This window comes from Apium graveolens, chromosome 9 (assembly GCF_009905375.1).
Source record: "Apium graveolens cultivar Ventura chromosome 9, ASM990537v1, whole genome shotgun sequence".
Taxonomy (NCBI): domain Eukaryota; kingdom Viridiplantae; phylum Streptophyta; class Magnoliopsida; order Apiales; family Apiaceae; genus Apium; species Apium graveolens.
The window spans coordinates 136,109,467-136,129,786 of record NC_133655.1 but is presented as its reverse complement, the minus strand read 5'-3'; the positions used below and the strand labels follow the sequence as shown (position 1 = coordinate 136,129,786).

The following is a 20,320-nucleotide window of genomic DNA, read 5'->3' as shown; positions in this document are numbered from 1 at the left end:
TTATAAAACACTCTATACGAAAATAATGTAATAATATCTTGTCTTTCGAGAATACGGGTTTCGTTAATTCACCAAAATAATTATCTTATCAAAAATCTTGCGCCGGGCTACGCACGGGTCAAACCGTAATCCGGATCGAAAAAGTCAAAACACGGAAAATGTCTGGAATTACCATATTATATTAGGAAGGAGTTTTCGGAAGAGTTTCGAGTTGTAAAAACGTAAAAACTGTTGAAGTCGGACGATTCCCGCCTTTATAAAATAATTTTATAATTATTCAGAAAATAATTAATAATTCACAATTCATTATAAAATCATTTAACACTCCAAAAATTACCAAAAAAATACCTTAATTATCTATATTTTATTCTGGACATATTAAAATTAACATACTCACATTTTATTACATACAAACATCTAAATTTTATTATCAATCATCAGATAATTCACCAAAAATTCATATAATATTCACATATTTATCATATATTGATACAAATAATTATACGATATTTCCCGGATGTTACAGAGTATTTACATTAAATCTCTTTTTTGTAGTGTAAATCTCCATAATCCAACCTCTTGACTTGTAAAATTTGATTCAATGTTTACCATTCTCTCAACATATGGTGATTTGCCAAATCTACCCAACTTTTGGAGATGTGTGCTTTTTTCTCTAATTGTTGGCTTAGGAGTAATGCAATCAGTACTCTCTTCTTCATATATATCTTCTTCAATTCCAAGAGGAAAAGATAGAATTCCATCATCGTCTTCCTCTGGACCAAAGTTGCAAAGATTTCCTTGTGTAGCTCTCACAAAGTTGGAAAGATTTCCATCATAGGTTTTGCTTTATTATCTTGTCTTATTACTTTGTAATCTTGGTAATATATAAACCAAGAAGTAGCAAATAGAACAACAAGAACAAGACTAAGAACAAGACTAAGAACATTATCTCATAGAAACAATTGTAAGCTGCATCCTTAGCATTTCTCTGTAAACTTAGTTGTTCATATTTGTAAGCAGCTGTGAGCTAATCTTGCTACACAGAGTTCTCTTGATATAATATATATATCTGGTGGATACATTCAAATCCACCAGAAAGTTTTTAAAGACTTGTGTTTTTAATTACTTGTGTCTTGATTTTACTAACTTCTTATTCCACACTTTGCAAATCAAACACTTATATATTATTAAGTTAGAACATTTTTAAATCAAGAAAAAGTTTCAAGAATTCCATTCAACCCCCCTTCTGTAATTCTTGTTGCATTGTTGGGGACTAACAATTGGTATCAGAGCAAGCTCTTCAAGAACCAAGAGTTTAAAGATCACAACAAAACAGCAAGATGAACAAGAAGGATGTAGGAGTCAAGATTCCTTTTCTGGATAAAGATAATTACCATCATTGGAAGGTAAAAATACATCTCCATTTACTTTCTCAAGATGAGGCCTATGTGGATTGCATAGAGAGAGAGGTCCTCATGTGCCAATGAGAGCTGCAACTGGAAATGAGCCATCTGTTCCCAAGCCAAGGCATGAATGGTCTAATCCTGATATTGAACAAGTCAGGAAGGATAAGAAGGCCATAAATATTCTGTTCAATTGAGTTGATGGTGACATGTTTGACAACATCATCAATTGCAAAACTGCCAAGGAAGTTTGGGATACAATACAGATTATCTATGATGACACTGAACAAGTCAGGGAAAATAAGATGCAGCTGCTAATTCAGCAATATGAGCACTTTCATAGTGAAGATAGTGAGTCTCGCACTGACAATTTTAGTAGATTTCAAAAACTACTAAATGCTCTGAAGTTGCATGGAAGGGTCTATTAGACAAAAGACTCAAATCTTAAGTTCCTTAGATCTCTTCCAAAGGAATGGAAACCTATGACAGTCTCATTGAGAAACTCTCAAGATTACAAGGAGTTTACTTTGGAGAGACTGTATGGCATCCTGTAAACTTATGAGCTTGAAATAGAGCAAGATGAGAGGATGGAGAGAGGAAAGAAGAAAGGAGGATTCATTGCACTAGTTGCTGAGTTAGAGAAAGAGAAGGAGATGAAGATGGAAGCTTTTGAATCAACTTCAAAGGTCTGTGAAAACAAGGGCGAGGGACTGGTAGCAGAAAATAAAGATTCTTTGAGCCAAGATGATATGGAGGATATTGATGAACATCTTGCATTTCTTTCCAGAAGATTTTCCAAGCTCAAGTTCAAGAAGAACTTTGGAGCAGCTAAGACAAATAGAAACATGGTGGATAAATCAAATTCAAATGTTTCAAATGTGGCATAGCAGGGCACTTTTCCAGTGAGTGTAGAAAGTCAGATTCCAGCAAAAAGAAGTTTGAGCCTGTGGATTATAAACAGAAATATTTTGAGTTGCTCAAACAAAAGGAAAGGGCTTTCATTACACAAGAAAATGACTGGGCAGCAGATATTCTGGATGAGGATGAGGATGTCAGCTATGTCAATCTAGCTCTAATGGCCAAGTCTGATAAAACAGAGACAAGTTCTTCAAGTAATCAGGTAATCACCACTAACCTTGCACATTTATCTAAAGCTGAGTTTAATGATGCAATAAATGACATGTCTACAGAATTATATCATTTGCGTGTTATATTTAAGTCTCTCACTAAGGAGAATGCTAAAATCAAAGAAAACAATTCATTTTTAAGTGAGAGGAATAATATGCTAGAATCTCAGTTCATTGAATTTGAAAAATTGAGAATTGAGTGTAAAATTGCTAAGGATGAATTAATTGAGTCCTTGAAGAAAGAAGAGATCTTGAAGAAGCAACTTGAACAAGAACATGAGGTGATTAAGGCATGGAAAACATCTAGAGATGTTCTTGCTCAAATCACCAAAGGTATTGAGTCCTTTTGTGATGCAGCCTGGAAGAAGAATAAGGAGAAGCTGGAATCCAATTTGGTTGAAGGATTGTTAATAGATGTAGACTCGACGGATGATGAGGGTCATCCGTCGGATAACAAAAAGGGTTATCCGTCGAGTGATATAAATCCCCATCCGTCGACTGTGAGCAAACCTGTGAGTAAAGCCAAACTTGCTAAGTTAAATGAGAAATTTGGATCAGTTTCCAAGAATTTTGTTCCAGGAGAATCCAGTCAAGTGAAGAAGGAGAAAAAGGCTAATGTTGGTCATATGACTATCAAGCAATTGAGTGACAGACTGGAAAAGATTGAGGTTAAAACAGAGGCTAAAAAGAAAAATAATAGAAATGGTAAAGTATGAATTAACAAGCATGACAACTACACACCTGATAAATATGCTCCTAGAAAAATATGTGTCAAGTGTGGTAGTGTAAATCATTTGTCTGTTAAGTGCAAAACTGCCATCCCTACTTCCATATCTGTGCCACCTCATTTTCCCAACATAAATGCCATGCCTTCTATGCCTATGAATGCTCTGTCTACACAGAATATGAGTGCACAGTTTGCTAATATGCCATTTGCACCTAATCCTTATTATGCTGCATTTAGTATGCCACAAATGCCATTTAGCATGCCTTACTGGAATAACATGTTTACTAGTAGCATGCCATTTCCTGTTAATCAAAATATACATGATAATTCTGCTGTAATGAATGGTTTCAAAGGTCCAACTCAAATGACTAAGGATGAATCTGATATCCCCAAGTCAAATGATATCAAACCTAAGAAACAGAAAAAGAAAGATAACAAGGCAGGACCCAAGGAAACTTGGGTACCAAAATCAACTTGATTTGATTTTGATGTGTGCAGGGAAACAGAAAGAATCTATGGTACTTGGATAGTGGTTGTTCAAGACACATGACTGGTGATTCTACCCTGCTCACAGAGTTCAAGGAGAGAGCTGGCCCAAGTATTACTTTTGGAGATGACAGCAAGGGTTATACTGTGGGATATGGCTTGATTTCAAAAGACAGTGTCATCATTGAGGAGGTTGCCTTAGCGGATGGTCTCAAGCACAATTTGTTGAGTATCATCCAGCTATGTGATAAAGGAAATTCAGTAAACTTCAACTTTGAAGCCTATGTTATGACAAACAAAAGGAGCAACAAAGTGGTTCTCACTGGAGTGAGAAAAGGAAATGTGTACCTAGCTGACTTCAACTCATCAAATGCAGAATATGTTACTTGTCTTCTCATTAAAGCAAGTCAGGATGAAAGTTGCTTATGTCACAAGAAGCTATCACATTTAAACTTCAAGACCATGAATGAACTTGTAAAGAAAGAACTGGTTAGAGATATTCCTCAAGTGGAGTTTTCTAAGGATGGATTGTGTGATGCCTGCCAAAAAGGAAAGCAGATCAAAGCATCATTCAGAAAGAAGCTTGATTCAACAATTGAAGAACCTTTGCAACTGCTACACATGGATTTATTTGGACCAGTCAATGTGTTGTCCATCTCAAGGAAAAGATTTTGCCTAGTAATTGTAGATGATTTCTCAAAGTTCTCTTGGACATATTTCCTAAAGTCTAAAGATAAGGCTAGTGAAATCATCATCAATCACATAAGGCAAGTCAATAATCATCCTGATTTCAAAGTTAGAAGAATTAGGAGTGACAGTGGAACTGAGTTCAAGAATTCTATCATGAGAGCATTTTGTGAAGAAAATGGGATTTTGCATGAGTTTTCAGTAGCAAGAACTCCACAACAAAATGGAGTAGTAGAAAGGAAGAACATATCACTTATTGAAGCTGCAAGGACAATGCTTGAAGAGTCTAAGTTACCCACATATTTATGGGCTGAAGCTGTAAATACTGCATGCTACACTCAGAATATTTCTCTGGTTAATCAAGCAAAATGCATGACTCCCTATCAATTGTTCAAGAACAAGAAGCCAACTCTAAATCTTCTTCATGTCTTTGGCTGCAAATGTTATATCTTGAGAAATCAAACTGATCAGAATGGGAAGTTTGATGCTAAAGCAGATGAAAGAATTTTTGTTAGATATGTTGTTGGTAAAGCATATAGAGTCTACAATATAAGAACCAACATTTTTGTGGAATCAATACATGTTGTGTTTGATGATAAAAATATTGAAGGACTACAAGATGGAGATTACCATGAGAGCCTCAAATTTGACAATGTGGAGATGGTTAGTGATGACAGTGATCAAGAAATAGTATCAAAGGATAATGCAGAAAAATCCACTACCATTGAAGCACAAAATTCAACATATGTCGAGTTGCATAATGCTTCATCCGTCGGGAGACAATCTGCTTTATCCGTCGGAAGACAACTAGCTTCATCCGTCGGTACTCAAAATTCACCATCCGTCGGGTCATCAAAAGAAGCTGGAGGTCAGAATAGATCACTTACAGAAAGTTCCTCTTTCTCAAATCAAAGATCCATTAACTAAGGGGGAGTTTCTAATAATCTAAACTCAATCACACATCAAGACAACAATGAGGCCTCTTCATCTAGAGCTAATCTACCTCAACAAAGGAAATGGACAAAGGATCATCCCTTTGAGCTCGTCATTGGTGATATATCTTCTAGAGTTCAAACAAGGAGAGTAACTCAAGAAGAATGTCTATACAGCAACTTTCTTTCTAAGGAAGAACCAAAGAAGGTAGAAGAAGCTTTATTGAATCCTGATTGGATTTTAGCTATGCAGGAGGAGATAAACCAATTTGAGAGGAATAAGGTATGGAAGTTGGTGCCCAAGCCTAAAAGAAAGAATCCAATAGACACCAAATGGGTACTCAGAAACAAGATGGATTAAAATGGCATAGTAGTCAGGAACAAAGCTAGATTGGTTGCTAAGGGCTATTGTCAACAAGAAGGAATAGATTTTGATGAAATATTTGCTCCTGTTGCAAGACTTGAAGCCATCAGAATCTTCTTAGCCTATGCAGCCCATGCCAATTTCAAAGTCTATCAAATGGATGTCAAAAGTGCCTTTCTGAATTGAGATTTGGAGGAGGATGTCTATGTCAGTCAGCCTCCTGGTTTTGAAGATCCAAATTTTCCAGAATATGTTTACTATCTTTTGAAAGCACTTTATGGACTGAAGCAAGCACCTAGAGCCTGGTATAACACTTTGTCAAAGTTTCTTTTAGAGAATCACTTCACTAGAGGTACTGTAGGTTTCTTTAGAAATGTTAATGGCTCTAGTATACTTGTTCAAATTTATGTAGATGACATTATTTTTGGCTCTACAGATGAAAAAGTTTGCAAAAAGTTTTCCAAATTGATGCAAAGTAAGTATGAAATGAGTATGATGGGAGAACTAACTTACTTTCTTGGTTTGCAAGTTAAGCAAGTTAGTGATGGAATATTCATTAGTCAAACTAAATACATTTATGATCTTTTAAAGAAGTTTGATGTAATGGATTGCACATCTGCAAAAACTCCCATGGCCACTGCAACTAAGCTTGAATTAAACACTACTGAAAAGTCTGTGGATATTTCAAGTTATAGGGGCATGGTTGGCTCACTTCTGTACTTAACAGCTAGTAGGCCAGATATAATGCTTGCTACATGTTTGTGTGCTAGATTTCAGGCTGATCCTAGAGAATCTCACTTAGTAGCTATTAAGAGAATTTTCAGATATCTCAAGGGAACACCAAAACTTGGCATTTGGTACCCTAGAGATTCTGGTTTTGATCTAACTGGTTATTCAGATGCAGATTATGTAGGTTGTAGAATTGATAGAAAAAGTACAACATAAACCTGTCAATTTCTAGGAAAAAAGCTTGTGTCTTGATTCAGTAAAAAGCAAAATTCAGTTTCTACTTCTACAGCTGAAGCTGAATATATTGCTGCTGGAAGTTGCTGTGCACAGATTTTGTGGATGAAAATCCAATTGCTAGACTATGGTTTGCAAGTTGAAAGGATTCCCATTTTCTGTGATAACACACGTGCAATTGCCATCACTGAAAATCCAGTACAGCATTCAAGGACAAAGCACATAGACATCAAGTACCACTTCATAAGGGAACATATAATGAATGGTACTGTGGAACTACATTTTGTTCCAAGTGAAAAGCAGCTTGCAGATATATTTACCAAGTCACTGGATGAATCCACCTTTTCAAGGTTGGTAATTGAGTTAGGTATGTTAAATTACTCTTGAATCTTTATAGATTGTTTACAAGTTGTAATGCAGCCATAAATTTAATTGATTTTTCAGTCATGGATGAAATTTTGGCTAAGTCAAAATTTACATCTCGACGGATGATCACTATCCATCGAGTTTGATCATCCGTTGGTACACTATTTGTTAATAAAATCAATTACTTTTATGGAATATTTTATGACTCGACGGATAACTGATTTATCCTCATCCGTCGAATTGTCTTATTCTTAGCCGTTGATTCTTTGAACATTATCCATCGAGTATACTTACAGTTTGTAAGCATAACACGACGGATAATTGATGGAATTTTTACAGTTTATTTTTTTTAAACGACTACTTTGGGCAATTCTTATTGGTTACTTTATTTTTCTTTATTAATTTTTACAGTTATTTTTGAGATAGTATAAAAGCTTAATTCTTTTTCATTACTTTTCTTTTATCATTCTCAAATCATCTGCTCTAATTTCTTTCTTTCTCAAAAGCACTTACTCTCTCTCTGCAAGTTTTTACTCTCTAACAATGGCACATGTCGTCAAGATAATGTCTCAAACTAGATTTATTTATGAGAAGAACAACTTCACTGCTCTTGTGAACAAGGGAATTCAACAGTCTGGTGACTACCACAAGATGATGGATTTTGTGAAGAACTGCAAACTTAACTATGCCATGCTGGAATCACCCACCATCTACTGTGAGGTTGTTGAAGAGATGTGGACAACTGCTACATTCAACTCAGCTGATAAAACTATCACTTTCACTATTAAAGGTAAGGAATTATGTGTTAATAGTGACATTGTTAAAGCATGTTTCAAGATTCCTGATAATACTATAACTTCACCACACACAGACACTGACATTATTAACATGCTTAACTCCATGAACTATGCAATCTCTACTTCTAAATTAAGTGAAATTAGGAGGTTGGGTCTTAGAAAGGAATGGAGTTATCTGTGTGATATAGTTACCAAGGTCTTTTCTGGTAAAATCAGTAATTTTGATTCTGTCAATATCTCTATGCTTAACATGCTTTACATGCTTGCTACTGATAAATTTTTTAACTTTAGTGATCTTATCATAATTGAGTTGGGGTTTAAGTTAGGGGAGTTAAATAAGAGGGGTAAAAATGTTTATTATGCTAGATTTTTAATGATGATTGCTAACCACCTCTCTGGGGATATTATGCTTGAGAACCCAACCAACAAATTAGATTGTTGGGTTCAACAGAGAAGGATTATTGCAGATTTGAACAGGGCAAACCATCACAAAGAGGTGCCACTCTTCTATTTTCCTGTTATGGAGGTACCTCAGGTAAGTGAGGTAAGTTCAGCTATCCCTACTCTTCCAGCCTCACAAATTTCTTTGCCATATAGTGTAGCTCTGGCAACTGTGTCAATGACCCAACGGTTTCCTACCCAAGCTACCAAACCATCAAAAATTTCTAAATCTAAGTCAAAGAAAGCCCCCTCTGGAATCTCTCAAAAGATGCCAGTTGCAAAATCCACCAAACCAAAAGAGGAGAGTGTGAAGGTGGGTAAGAAAGGTGAGGAACAGGGTGAACATCAAAGAAACCCTAAGGATAAGGTTGGAGAGGTGAGTGTTTCCCTGCCTAGCCACACTGCAGTTTCCCAACAAACTGTAGTGCTTAATAAGGACATAAGCTCATTGATAGTTGCATCCTCCCAAAAGGATGTGACTATTGAACAAAGCTCTCAGCCAAGAGCACAGGCCAAAAGGGTAAGGGACACAAGCTTACCCCAAACCTATACTAGAAAGAAGAAACCAAAAACCCTTGGGGATGCACAGGGTTCACACACTGTGCAAACTGGTGCTGAAGACACAGTCACTGCACCTTTTCAAAGTCAGCTTGATGTGGCTCCAATAAATGTGGAGTCACAACCAAAATCTTTAGTTATAGAGGCACCTCAAACACCAAATTCTCCCACAAACTATCTGGATGTGGATATGATCAACACATCAATTCCTGATTCCCCTTCTTTAACTCTGTTGGGGAAGCCAAAATCTAGTACAAGTGAGCATCATCTTTTGGATGATTTGTTGGATCGCTTGCCAATTCTTTCAGGAACTGTTGAGACATCTGTGCCAAAATTCTCATCAATCTGCACAGAGTCCACAATAGTTTCCACTCCAAACACATTCATTTTTACTCACTCGATGGATACTGCTCATCCGTCGAGTAGTGATTGTATCCCGACGGATAAGCTTAACAGTAGTTATCCGTCAGATAGTCAAACTGCTAACCCGACGGATATCCCTTATCTGTCAAGTGTCTCTGCACAGCTTTAAATTTCATCAATTATCTCAAGTGTAGAAGACTTAGTGGTAGTACAATCACTCCTAGAATTGAGGGAAGGGAGTGAACTGAGTGAGAGTCTAGGTTGCTCCCAGAAAAAGGAGAGGAAAAGAGTGAAAATATGCAATCCAGTTCTTCAGGATTGGCAAAAGAGAGTGTGAGGAGTCCCACCTTAGATGGTGAAGGTGAGGGTATGAGGGTGGTGAGCCAAGGTGAGACCTCGATGCAAGAAAAGAGAGAAAATGAGAGAAAAGAAGGTACTGAAGATATAAGGGTGGATGTTATTGTAAGTGAGTTAATGAATGTCCAGGATGCAGACATGGAGGGACTATCTCAGCAAACTCAAGTTGTTATAAATTCCACCTCCTTAGATGCTGAGATATTTACTCACTCTGTTCCAGCCTACCAACTTCTAGCTGGACAGGGCAATGACAATACAGAAAGGATGCTAAACTTGGTGCACACCACACAGTCCATGCAAAGAGCTAAGGATGCCATCACAGCTTTGCCTTCTACAGCTGGTGATGTTGATTATGAGACTGGTGGTTCAGAAGAATTCTTTGGAGGTGAAGGTGGAGATAGTGAAGAAGAGCCATTGGACATAGGGGGAGAAGTAGGCTCTAGTTCAAGATCAGGCATGCCATCTTAGGCATTTTCAAAGCAATGTGATGAACACTACTTCAAGATAACCCTGATTTAACTCATAAATCAGACAAATTCTGCTCTTCAAACCACCACAAGTGCCAGCACCAAAAAGCTCCTTCAAGCACATCTTGCTTCTCTGCAACTATAACAAATCCAAGGTTTTCAACATGCTCAAGATGTCAACACTATCAAAGGTGATATTAATGAGATGAAAAAGGCCATTTCTGACAAGATAGACTCTAAACTTCCAGAAGCTACAATGCTTGACATTAAGGGACAACTCAGGAAAAATTCTGATATTGCCACAAAGATAGATGCCTTGTATACAAGAATGACAGCAATGGAAGCATCTCTTACAATAATTCATCTACACCAAGCTCAACAAATAGACTTGCTTCAGAAACTGGTGGCTGCACAAACCTCCTCCTCTACTCAGCTTGATGATAACAAAAAGGGGGAGAAAGAGAGTTCTAGGAGTGAGGGGTAGGAAAAAGTGCTCGACATTCAAGTTAGCTGTAACGACCGGGAAATTTACGTTATATTCTATCATATTTATAATAAAATATATGTATTAATATGTCATTTACGTGTGATTATCTGTTGAAATCTAAATGTTATGTGTTATGTGCATTTCGTGTCATTTCTGTATTTTTAAGGTATTTTTCAGATATTTTATTTGGCATTCATCGCTTTCATTTCAAACGTTTTACGACCTAAACAATGATTTTAAAGCCAGTATTTCAAATAAAATAATGAGCCTTATTTTTCATCAAACGGCTTTTACAATCGCATTATTCTGAACATCTAGATATTTTATAAATTTTCTCGTTTTACAAAAAATGACTTTTCCGGGCCTCATTGGGTGTTAAAAACCCCACAAAAATCACATTTTTATTTTTATAAAATTATAGGACTTTCATTTATATTATTTCTTTGCATTTTTGCAATATTCACAATTTTTGGGAAATTTTGGCATATATATTGCATATATAAAATAATTATAAATTAAATTTTAATACTCAAAAATTATAAAAATTAGGGCCAAATATTTTTATTAGATGTATAATTAGCCCCTTAATTTTATTTAGGAGTATTAATTTTACTACTATAAATAGCCTAATTATTATTTAATTATAATTAATAAATCATTAAAATCTGCAAAAATACACAAAATTCTCTGAAATCGGGTCAGGAAGAACCGAGTCGGGTTGAAGAATCAAGCCGTGATTTCTCACTGGTTACAGCATCAAATCGTGTGATTCAAGTACTCAAATCGAAGGTTTTGATCCGTTCTTTCTGTTTCTTGCATCAATTTCATGTTTTAATGCCTTGATTTTGATTTTCGATTTCTAGGGTTTATGCTCGAATTAGGACTTTTTGATTCTAGGGTTATTTTGATGTTTTGATGATTGATATAGCTTTGTTAGATGATTTACAGTTGATTCATGGTATTTAATTGATCAAACGATGTCTGTATAGTGATTCACGATTTTTAGGGTTTATGTCAAATTTTCAAAACACAACTCGATGATTTCTGTGAATCTTTGGTTCCTGAAAGTTTAGGGCTTTGATTGTATGTGTTCATAGCTTTAATTTCCACAATAGAACGTTGAGTTTGGTTTACAGAATCAAAAGATGGGTTTTTGGCCGGAGTTGAAGTCAGTTTTGATCGGAGAAATTGTTGCAGGGATGTTTTTGGTCGATTTTGGACTGAATCAGATTGGAGGAGTAATTTGGAATGATTTGGGATCAAAAACGGTACCAAACGGTGTCTGTTTGGCCAGGAACAGAGTCGCTGGAGTCCGGGAAAACCACCGGAATCTGGAAATTTTCCGGTGAGTTCATCCCCGACCCGGGATGTTCTTGGTGACCCGGTTGCAACCCGATTTGCAACCCGGGTTTGATCTGATTTTGTCAGGAATTGTTTTCTGACATATGTTTCTGGAATTTTAATTTTAATTTTATTTTTACTAATTTTAAAAATCAGATTTATTTATTTTATAAATTGATTAATTAATTGTTTAATTAATTGATTTATATTATAAATAATTCTGAATTATTTCCTAAAAATCAGTTTGAATTATTTTCTTAATTATTTATTTATTATTTATTAACTATTTATTAATTATTTAAAAATGATTAATTATTTTGATAATTACAGTTAAACCTCTTTAAAGTAATACCCTTGGGACCGGGAAAAAATATTACTTTACCGAATTTATTACTTTATCGATATAATAATATTTTATTACTTTATCGATAAAGTAATATTTTATTACTTTACCGAATTTTTATGTTTACGTGGTACAGTATAATATATAATGTACGTATAAAAACTAGAATTAATCACATGCAATGTATTTGATCTAAAATTACTTTTATTATGATTACTTATATCCAAAAAGTTAATATCTTGAATGCTATTAGTTTTGCTAACATGGCTTGGAATATTGATGTGAAAACAACCACAATTGCAAATTATTTTCGGCATTGCAAGATTCGTTCAGAAGAAAATGATGAACAAGAACTTGGAGAAATAAATGAAGGTGTCGAAGGATTAAATGAAGTTATCTCTAATTTACGATATAGGAATGTGATGGATGTCGAGCATCTCTTAAACTATCCAAACGAGAATGATGCGGTTATGGAATCACCTACGGATGAAGAAATCATTGAGTCGGTAATGAGCACTGATGAAGGGACTGATCCTGAACCCGACGATAGCAATGTCATCCCAAGCGTGTCATCAAAGGAAGCATTTCAAGCACTCACCACTTTGAACAATTACTTGTTACAACACGAGCAAAACATACCAGGAGTTATTTTTGCTTTACATAAAGTCAAGGACGAGATTAATTTTGGCTTTGGTGGAAAGAAGAAACAAGCTACAATAGATTCATATTTTAATAAGAATTAAATTTTGTAATCATATACATTATACAGTATATATATATATATATATATAATTATGGAATTATTACTTTACATATTACTTGGGCCCTTAATGACTTTCGAATTTTTTATTATCTTATGCTTTTAGCGAGAATATTACTTTACAACATTGGCCCAAGTTGGGACCGATGAAAATTATTACTTAAGCGAGGTTATTACTTTATCGGATATTACTTAATCGAGGTTTAACTGTAATCAAATAATTTTCAATAAATCATAATAAATTCATTTTAATTCCAAAAATTATAGAAAAATCATTTTTAATTCTGATTTTTCTTAAATAATGATTTAAAAATTATTTTTGAGTTTTAAAAATTAGTAATAATTATTTATAGTGAATAATAAATGGAATTATCAGTGTTTAATTGATAATAATTAGACCGTTAGTCCGATTCGAGTAAAACGAAAGCCTGTTGACTCAGAAAAATGAATTCTTTTCATTAAAAATAATATCAAAGCTTAATTTCTTGTAAAAATTAGTTGATTTTGTTACTTGTTTGATTATCAGTCGAAATGCGTACCGAGACGAGTCCGAAAAATTCCGGGAAAAATGGGAAACGAGTCAGATAACGATTAGTTGAGTAATCGACGAGTCGATTTTGGTTCTAAAAATTATTTTAACTATAAAAATGATTATGTGCTTATGTGTATTACGTGATTAATTGAATCTTAATTTCTAATAAGTAATACATGAGTCGGTCATAAGCGCATGGGTAGATGTTAGGAACGGTGTGAAGTCGATTCAAGATGCAATTGAAGTACGAAATGACTTAATCAGTCTGTTTTGCTAACAGAAGCTAAGTCAGCCAGGCAAGTTGAGTCGGTATTAGTCCAAGGTGATAGACGAAAGTGATCTAATTGCAGTGAATCGCACAGAAGGCAAGTTTTTTTCCCCGATTCTATTTTCAGAATAGTGATATTTCTTCAAATGCTTATCACATTTGCACTCTTTTGATTCTTGTTCTTAATCACTGATACACACTTGCTATTCCTTTGTTCATATTTCATTTCGATTCTTGATTTCTCCGTTTCTTTGGATTCTTGATTCATATTCCATTAATGATACATTGAGATTGATATATTCTGGTGTTTAGAATATATCAAAGCATATCGATTGTTCCAGTTGCTAAGCGATGGACTGGATAATGATATTTTTGGGATTGAGTGTGTCTTAATCCTGAGGACCGGGATGACTGGTGCCTCGAAATGGGCCGTAGTGCCTGGGTACCCGACTGGATTTATATAGTGAGATATAGATCTGCATTATATTCTGACTGATCACCAGAATATAGATGCGAACTTGTGTCCAGTTTAGTTCATTTGTACTCGCCAGTAATGGCCTTCTTTCTATTCTCGTGAGGGTTATATCTTTGCAGATATACCCGGGATTACGGATTCATTTAAAATGCCTTAACACTGTTTATATTTTGTGGACTTGTTGAGCAAATTTTTTGCTCACCCCTTTTTGTTGTTATTCACCTTATTATTTTCAGTTAAGAACGAATATGAAACCCATCAGGACTCGAGTGGTAAAGAAGCTGGTCAAGCCTCGGGATCCTCTTATACCCAAGGTGTTGATCCCAATCCAGGAAGAAAGCTTTGAGTTGCCCGAGCAGGTGGAGTGTTGATAAATAGTGTGTGTGTTTGAATAAAAGTTGAACTTAGTTTAAAATGAATTAGACAATGGCTTGTAATAAAGAGAGCTTGTGAGATTTTGAATTGGTTTGTAATAAAGTAGTTAGTGGTTCTTGTTTTCATACTTCAACCTAAAAAGATCCTGGTTAGTGTTAAAGGGGTTTAATTTATTTTCTTTATTAATTGTTAATCATATTGTACAGGTTTGATATTTAGCTAGTAACCCCCAGACTTATACCCCGGGTCTGGAGGGCGTTACATTAGCAAAGTAATTATGCCTACAATTACTATCTCAAAGCCACCAGCTAAGGACAATATTGATATGATAAAGGAAGCAGCAGCTACTTTGAAAGCAACTGAAAAGGAGCAGTTGAATCCAATCAACTGGGAGAAAATTGATGAGGATATTCAAAAGAAGTTTGGGCAAGCAAAGAAGCCAGAAAAGTCAGCCATTCATCACTCTCAAGTCAGACAAATCTCTATGAATGAAATGAGCATGAACTATATGGAAAGAGGACATCCATCCTGTATCAAATCTCCAAAGGCTGAAGTACTTTTGAAGCCAAGGGTGAACTATCCAAAATCTTCACTAAAGAACCCTTTGGATACAGTTATGAGACACCAAAGCCTGGTGAGAAGAAACAGTTGTCAAGATCCATTACCTTCTACAAGGATTCAGTTGATTCAACTTTGAAAAGGAGAATTGCAAAAGTTTTCAGGAATGGTAAAGAAATTTGTGTGGTGGCTGGACATCCTCAATTTGCTGAAGCAAAGAGAGAAGAAAAGGCAAGATTAAAGCAAGAAAAGAAGCAAGCTGCTCTAGATGCTAAAAAGGTTAAATAAAAGAAAGAGCAAGCTGCTATCTTGGCCAAGCTACAAGCTGTGAAACCAACACAACAAATTCCTGCTCAGCTATCTGAAATCATTGAATCTCAAGATCCAAAGAAGCAAGTTGAACCACAACAGAAGAAATCTCACAGATACAAGGAATTGGCCAAAGGAACCAAAAGAAAAATTGAAATTTATTGGTAAGGAATTGGAGGATCAGTTTCCCAAGGAATCCATTCCAACTACAACTCAAGCATCAAAACCCTCAGTGGTATTTGAAGACATTAAGGTGGTGGATCCTTACAGGAACATTCATGGTGAACCGATTGTGCCTAAGGATGAACCAATAGACTGGGAAAGTCTACCAATTCCTGACTTCAATTTGCCAATCCTTAATAATCCAAAGAGAACAAATTCAAGAGCAGTCAAGAAAGTGAAGCTGTCACCTCTCAAATCCAAATCTCTAACCAAAGCTCAATCCAAAGTCAATATGGGAGATTACATGTACTTATGTGACATTAAGGAATTTTCTGATCTAAACCTCTATCTAGATGAACTGGAAGAAGTTAGAGGGATTGATGCCTACAGGAATCTACCTGAAAGGTTAGATTTCAAGTACAAGAGAGGAAAGGAGATTCAATGGCCACTTCACAGGATCCTTCAAGAAAGCCAATATGTGCTGATAAAGGTTTATTCATCATTCAAGAAGAACTTTGGATTCAATGTAACTTCAAGAAGACTTGTTCTAAAGAATATTGAAGAACTGAAGAGTATTAGAGCTAAAGATGCACTCCCAAAGACTCTAATTATTCCTTACACAGGGAGTAGTGTGCATCTAAGGCCCTACTGGCTGATGGAGTTCATGGATGACAAAGGAGTTAGAAGATTTTTCAGATTAGAAGACCAATTGAGCATCTCTAGCAATGAGACTCTTTTGGAAATGCAAGAAAAGCTAAATCTCTCAGAATCTGATGAACTGGAATTCCACAGACAGCTCCAAAATCAGATAGAAGAAAACAACAAAAAGCTTGGAAAGAGATCCAGATCTTCAAGGAATTAGATTAATCTGCTCAGGCTAGAGGAGCACCTTAAAAATGACTGTGAGCTAATCTTTGTGCATTTTGTTATTTGAAGCATTGTACAGTTTTATCTACTTACTTTTAAAGTTGTATTTTTAGGGTGTTTTGTTATCATCAAGTTTCTCTTAATTTATGGATACAATTCCAGTAGACATAAATTGGGGGAGATTGTTGTGGATATGTTGTGAACTTGATGATTTCATTAACAAAACAACTTAGTAGATTTTACTTAGTGAAAAATGTAGCACTCGAAGGATAAGGAATATAGTCCCGACGGATGACTCAATATAGTCCCGACGGATGATAATTTATTATCCATCGAGTGAGTAGCTTGTGTAATAATGAGTCTGTAGCACATTTCTGCATACACCTTGTTTAGATTCTGTAGTAGCACTCAAGTCATGTTGACTTTAATTAGATATTTAGAATAGGTTGATTAATTATACATAGATGATGTCTTGTAATTTTGCATAAATGAAATGAAGTCAAGTGCCAGATAGCTACCCGACGGATAAACAACAATGCCACTCGACGGATGATCAACAAGGCAACCCGACGGATGATCATGTACCCGACGGATAATCAATTCAAACATCTGTTGACAGTGACAACACAGTCACATGCATCGAGTGTATGCAAAAGGAATGTGGAAGCCTATTCAACTGGGTTTTAGAGAACAAAGAAGCATTGCCATTTTCATGCTATTATGAAGATATTCAAAGATGCTGGAATAGAGTAGTGAAGCAGCATAGTATTAGACTTGATAGGTTTTGTTTTATTATCTTGTCTTATTACTTTGTAATCTTGGTGATATATAAACCAAGAAGTAGCAAATAGAACAACAAGAACAAGACTAAGAACATTATCTTAGAGAAATAATTGTAAGCTGCATCCTTAGCATTTCTCTGTAAACTTAGTTATTCATGTTTATAAGCAGTTGTGAGCTAATCTTGCTACACAGAGTTCTCTTGATATAATATATATCTCTGGTGGATACATTCAAATCCACCAGAAAGTTTTTAAAAACTTGTGTTTTTAATTACTTGTGTTTTGATTTTACTAACTTCTTATTTTGCACTTTGCGAATCAAACACTTATATATTATTAAGATAGAACATTTTATAATTTTTTTTTTGAAAAAGGTTCAAGAATTCCGTTCAACCCCCTTCTGTAATTCTTGTTGCATTGTTAAGGACTAACAAGTTTTTCCAAGGAAATGTATGGTGGATATGCTAATGTTGGTGCTTCGCTGCAAGATTTTCGGAATTTCAATAAGGATGCACAGATGATGATTGACAAATTCAAACGTATCCAGGATAAATCTAAATCCTTCTATTATGCTTATGATGTTGATTCTGATGGTCGTCTCACAAAGCTATTTTGGGCTATTCTATTGGTCGTAGGAATTTTGAATTGTATGGTGATTCAATATCACTTGATGCAACATTTGATACAAATAGGTACTTGACATCTATTTACTCTAATTGTATACTGAGTTTTTTTGCTTTTTATATTTAGTTTTTAACTCTTTTCTGTTTTTTAATATTTATTTTTCCAGGTATAATTTGATTTTTGTACTATTTACTAGCGTTGACAAACACGACAGATGTGTAACTTTTGCATCATGTCTTCTTTCACATGAGAGTGTTGTTGATTATAGTTGGGCTTTTGGTCATCTTTTAAAGCAATGGGAAGGAATCCTATTTTGATTATTACCGATCAATGTCTTGCTATGAAGGTGTATGTGCGTGATGTATTTCTGATGTGAACGGTCTTGTTCGTAGTAAGCATCGTTTATGCGTGTGGCATATCATGGAGAAATTCCCAGTTAAGGTATTATAGTGATATTTATAAGTGAATAGAAAAATAATGTTTAGTTATTAATTTGATATTTATTAGTGATTAAAATAAATGTTTTAGTGAATTTTTATATTCCCTTGTATTTTTCCATGTATCATTGTTCTTCCTTGTTAATAATAAATGAGACATTTATTAATGATTAAAATAATTGTTTCTTGTGTTTTTTATTGTGTTTTATATTGTGTTTTATTATTTTTTTTATTTTTTTAAACAGCTTGGTAATCTATTATGCAAGGAGACGGACTTCATGGAGAAAATAAAAACTTATATCTGGTCATCTATTATTGAAACTGAAGAGTTTGAGAGCAAATGGGAGAGAGTTATAAAGGAATTTAATTTAGAAAATAATAAGTGGTTGCAAGATATGTATGCTCTAAAGGCTTCATGGATTCCTGCATTTTTTAGAAATGAGCCAATGTTTGGGTTGCTAAGAACTACTTCAAGATCTGAGAGTGAAAACTCATTTTTGGGCAGTTTCATAAACAAGGAGATACGTTATATGAATTTTGGTTGTGTTTTGAGAGTGCAATGGACAAGCAAAGGAATGAGACAGTTAGACTGGATCGTGAGTCAAAGTCAAGTCTTCCTACGACATTGTCAAAGTGGTTTATAGAAGATGATGCAGCCAGTTTATATACACGTACTATTTTTTATAAAATTCAGGAAGAAATCCTCGCTTTTTGTTTGGAAATGCAAATTAAGCGTATGAGTGAAGAAGTTGATGGTGTTACTCATTTGAAATCAGGGATGTGAGGGTAAAAGACAAACTTTTAAAGGTTAATCACTTTTACTATTCTGTTTCTTTTCATGTTTTATTAGTGATTTTTTTTATTTTTTAATGTTGGATGTGTTTGTTTTAGTGATTTTTAGTTGTATAATTAGTTATTATAATGTGTTCATTATATTTTATGCAGGTTTCTATTAGTATGAACCATGCTGTGTGTTCTTACAAGAAATTTTTGATGTGTGGATTGTTTACAGACATGCATTTTTTGGTTTGAAACAAATTGGGGTTACCAAATTTCCAAGAAGCCTTGTTCTTAATCGTTGGATGCAAACTGCTGATAGTGAAACTTCATCAAATTTAGATGTGGTAACCATTGATTATTTTAAGATGGAACAAGTATCTTTAAAACTGACCAAAATTTGGTTTGATTTTTGCCAAGCAGTTGACAAGGCTGGGGTAGAAATGGATAGACTTGAGCATGTACACAGCACTATGAAGAAGTTAAATACCGAGTTGGATGCTTATGATGGATCTATTGTCAGTTTTACGCAAAAGGGTCATATTGATGCAATGGTTGATCAGCAACCTGAAGGAGAAGTGCACATTCTTCCACCTAATGTTTGTAAGAACAAAGGAAACTACTTTAAGAGGCTGATGAGTGATAGGTAAAAAGCAATTAACAAATCGAAGAAAAGAAGTCGGAAATGTGCACTATATTACGCAACAACTCATGATGCAAGAAGATGTATAAAAAGGAAGAAAGCCAGTGTTGAATTAAATTGATCGTGAACTTCTGTTTAGACAATTTAAAATTTTGACATATAGATTGTTGAACTTTTTATGGGACGAGTTTAAATTTTGATATATAGACCGTGTACTTGTATATGTTTGTGACTTTCATTATGATATGATATTCTGTATATTGTTATAAAAATTTTAGTATTATAATGGAAAAAGGCAAACTTTTTAAGATTAATCTATTCTACTAAGCTGTTACTTTTGACTTTTTATAAGTGATTAATTGTAATGTTTTAGTGGTTGGGTTTGTTTTGTAGTGATTTTTGGTTAAATAATTAGTGATTATAGTGTGTTTCACTATATTTTGTGCAAGTTTCTGTTAGAAAACATACTTTATGTTCTTGCAAGAGATTTGTGAGTACTATTTAGACAATTTAAATTTTTTATTTATATAGATTTTTTAATT

At 34.7% G+C, this 20,320-nt stretch overlaps 2 protein-coding genes across 2 annotated transcripts; both read left to right on the top strand.

Moving 5' to 3' along the window:
* The first annotated feature begins 12,472 nt into the window (after window positions 1-12,472).
* Window positions 12,473-12,952, top strand: LOC141685598 (uncharacterized). Its single transcript, XM_074490690.1, has one exon. It carries the CDS (start codon window positions 12,473-12,475, stop codon window positions 12,950-12,952), a length of 480 nt encoding a protein of 159 aa, XP_074346791.1.
* A 4,793-nt stretch (window positions 12,953-17,745) lies between these two features.
* On the top strand, window positions 17,746-19,785 carry LOC141685597 (uncharacterized). Its single transcript, XM_074490689.1, has 6 exons — window positions 17,746-17,836; window positions 17,905-17,989; window positions 18,088-18,139; window positions 18,604-18,954; window positions 19,053-19,138; window positions 19,371-19,785. Exons 1-6 carry the CDS (start codon window positions 17,746-17,748, stop codon window positions 19,783-19,785), a joined length of 1,080 nt encoding a protein of 359 aa, XP_074346790.1.
* The last annotated feature ends 535 nt before the right edge of the window (window positions 19,786-20,320 follow it).

Bases quoted from the DNA above. Each gene is read 5' to 3' on its own strand.
- LOC141685598 (XM_074490690.1), top strand. From the start codon at position 12,473: ATGGCTTGGAATATTGATGTGAAAACAACCACAATTGCAAATTATTTT.
- LOC141685597 (XM_074490689.1), top strand. From the start codon at position 17,746: ATGTATGGTGGATATGCTAATGTTGGTGCTTCGCTGCAAGATTTTCGG. The intron at 17,837-17,904 runs GTATCCAGGATA...CGTCTCACAAAG, and splicing joins GATGATTGACAAATTCAAAC to CTATTTTGGGCTATTCTATT. The intron at 18,955-19,052 runs GTGAGTCAAAGT...TATAAAATTCAG, and splicing joins TGAGACAGTTAGACTGGATC to GAAGAAATCCTCGCTTTTTG.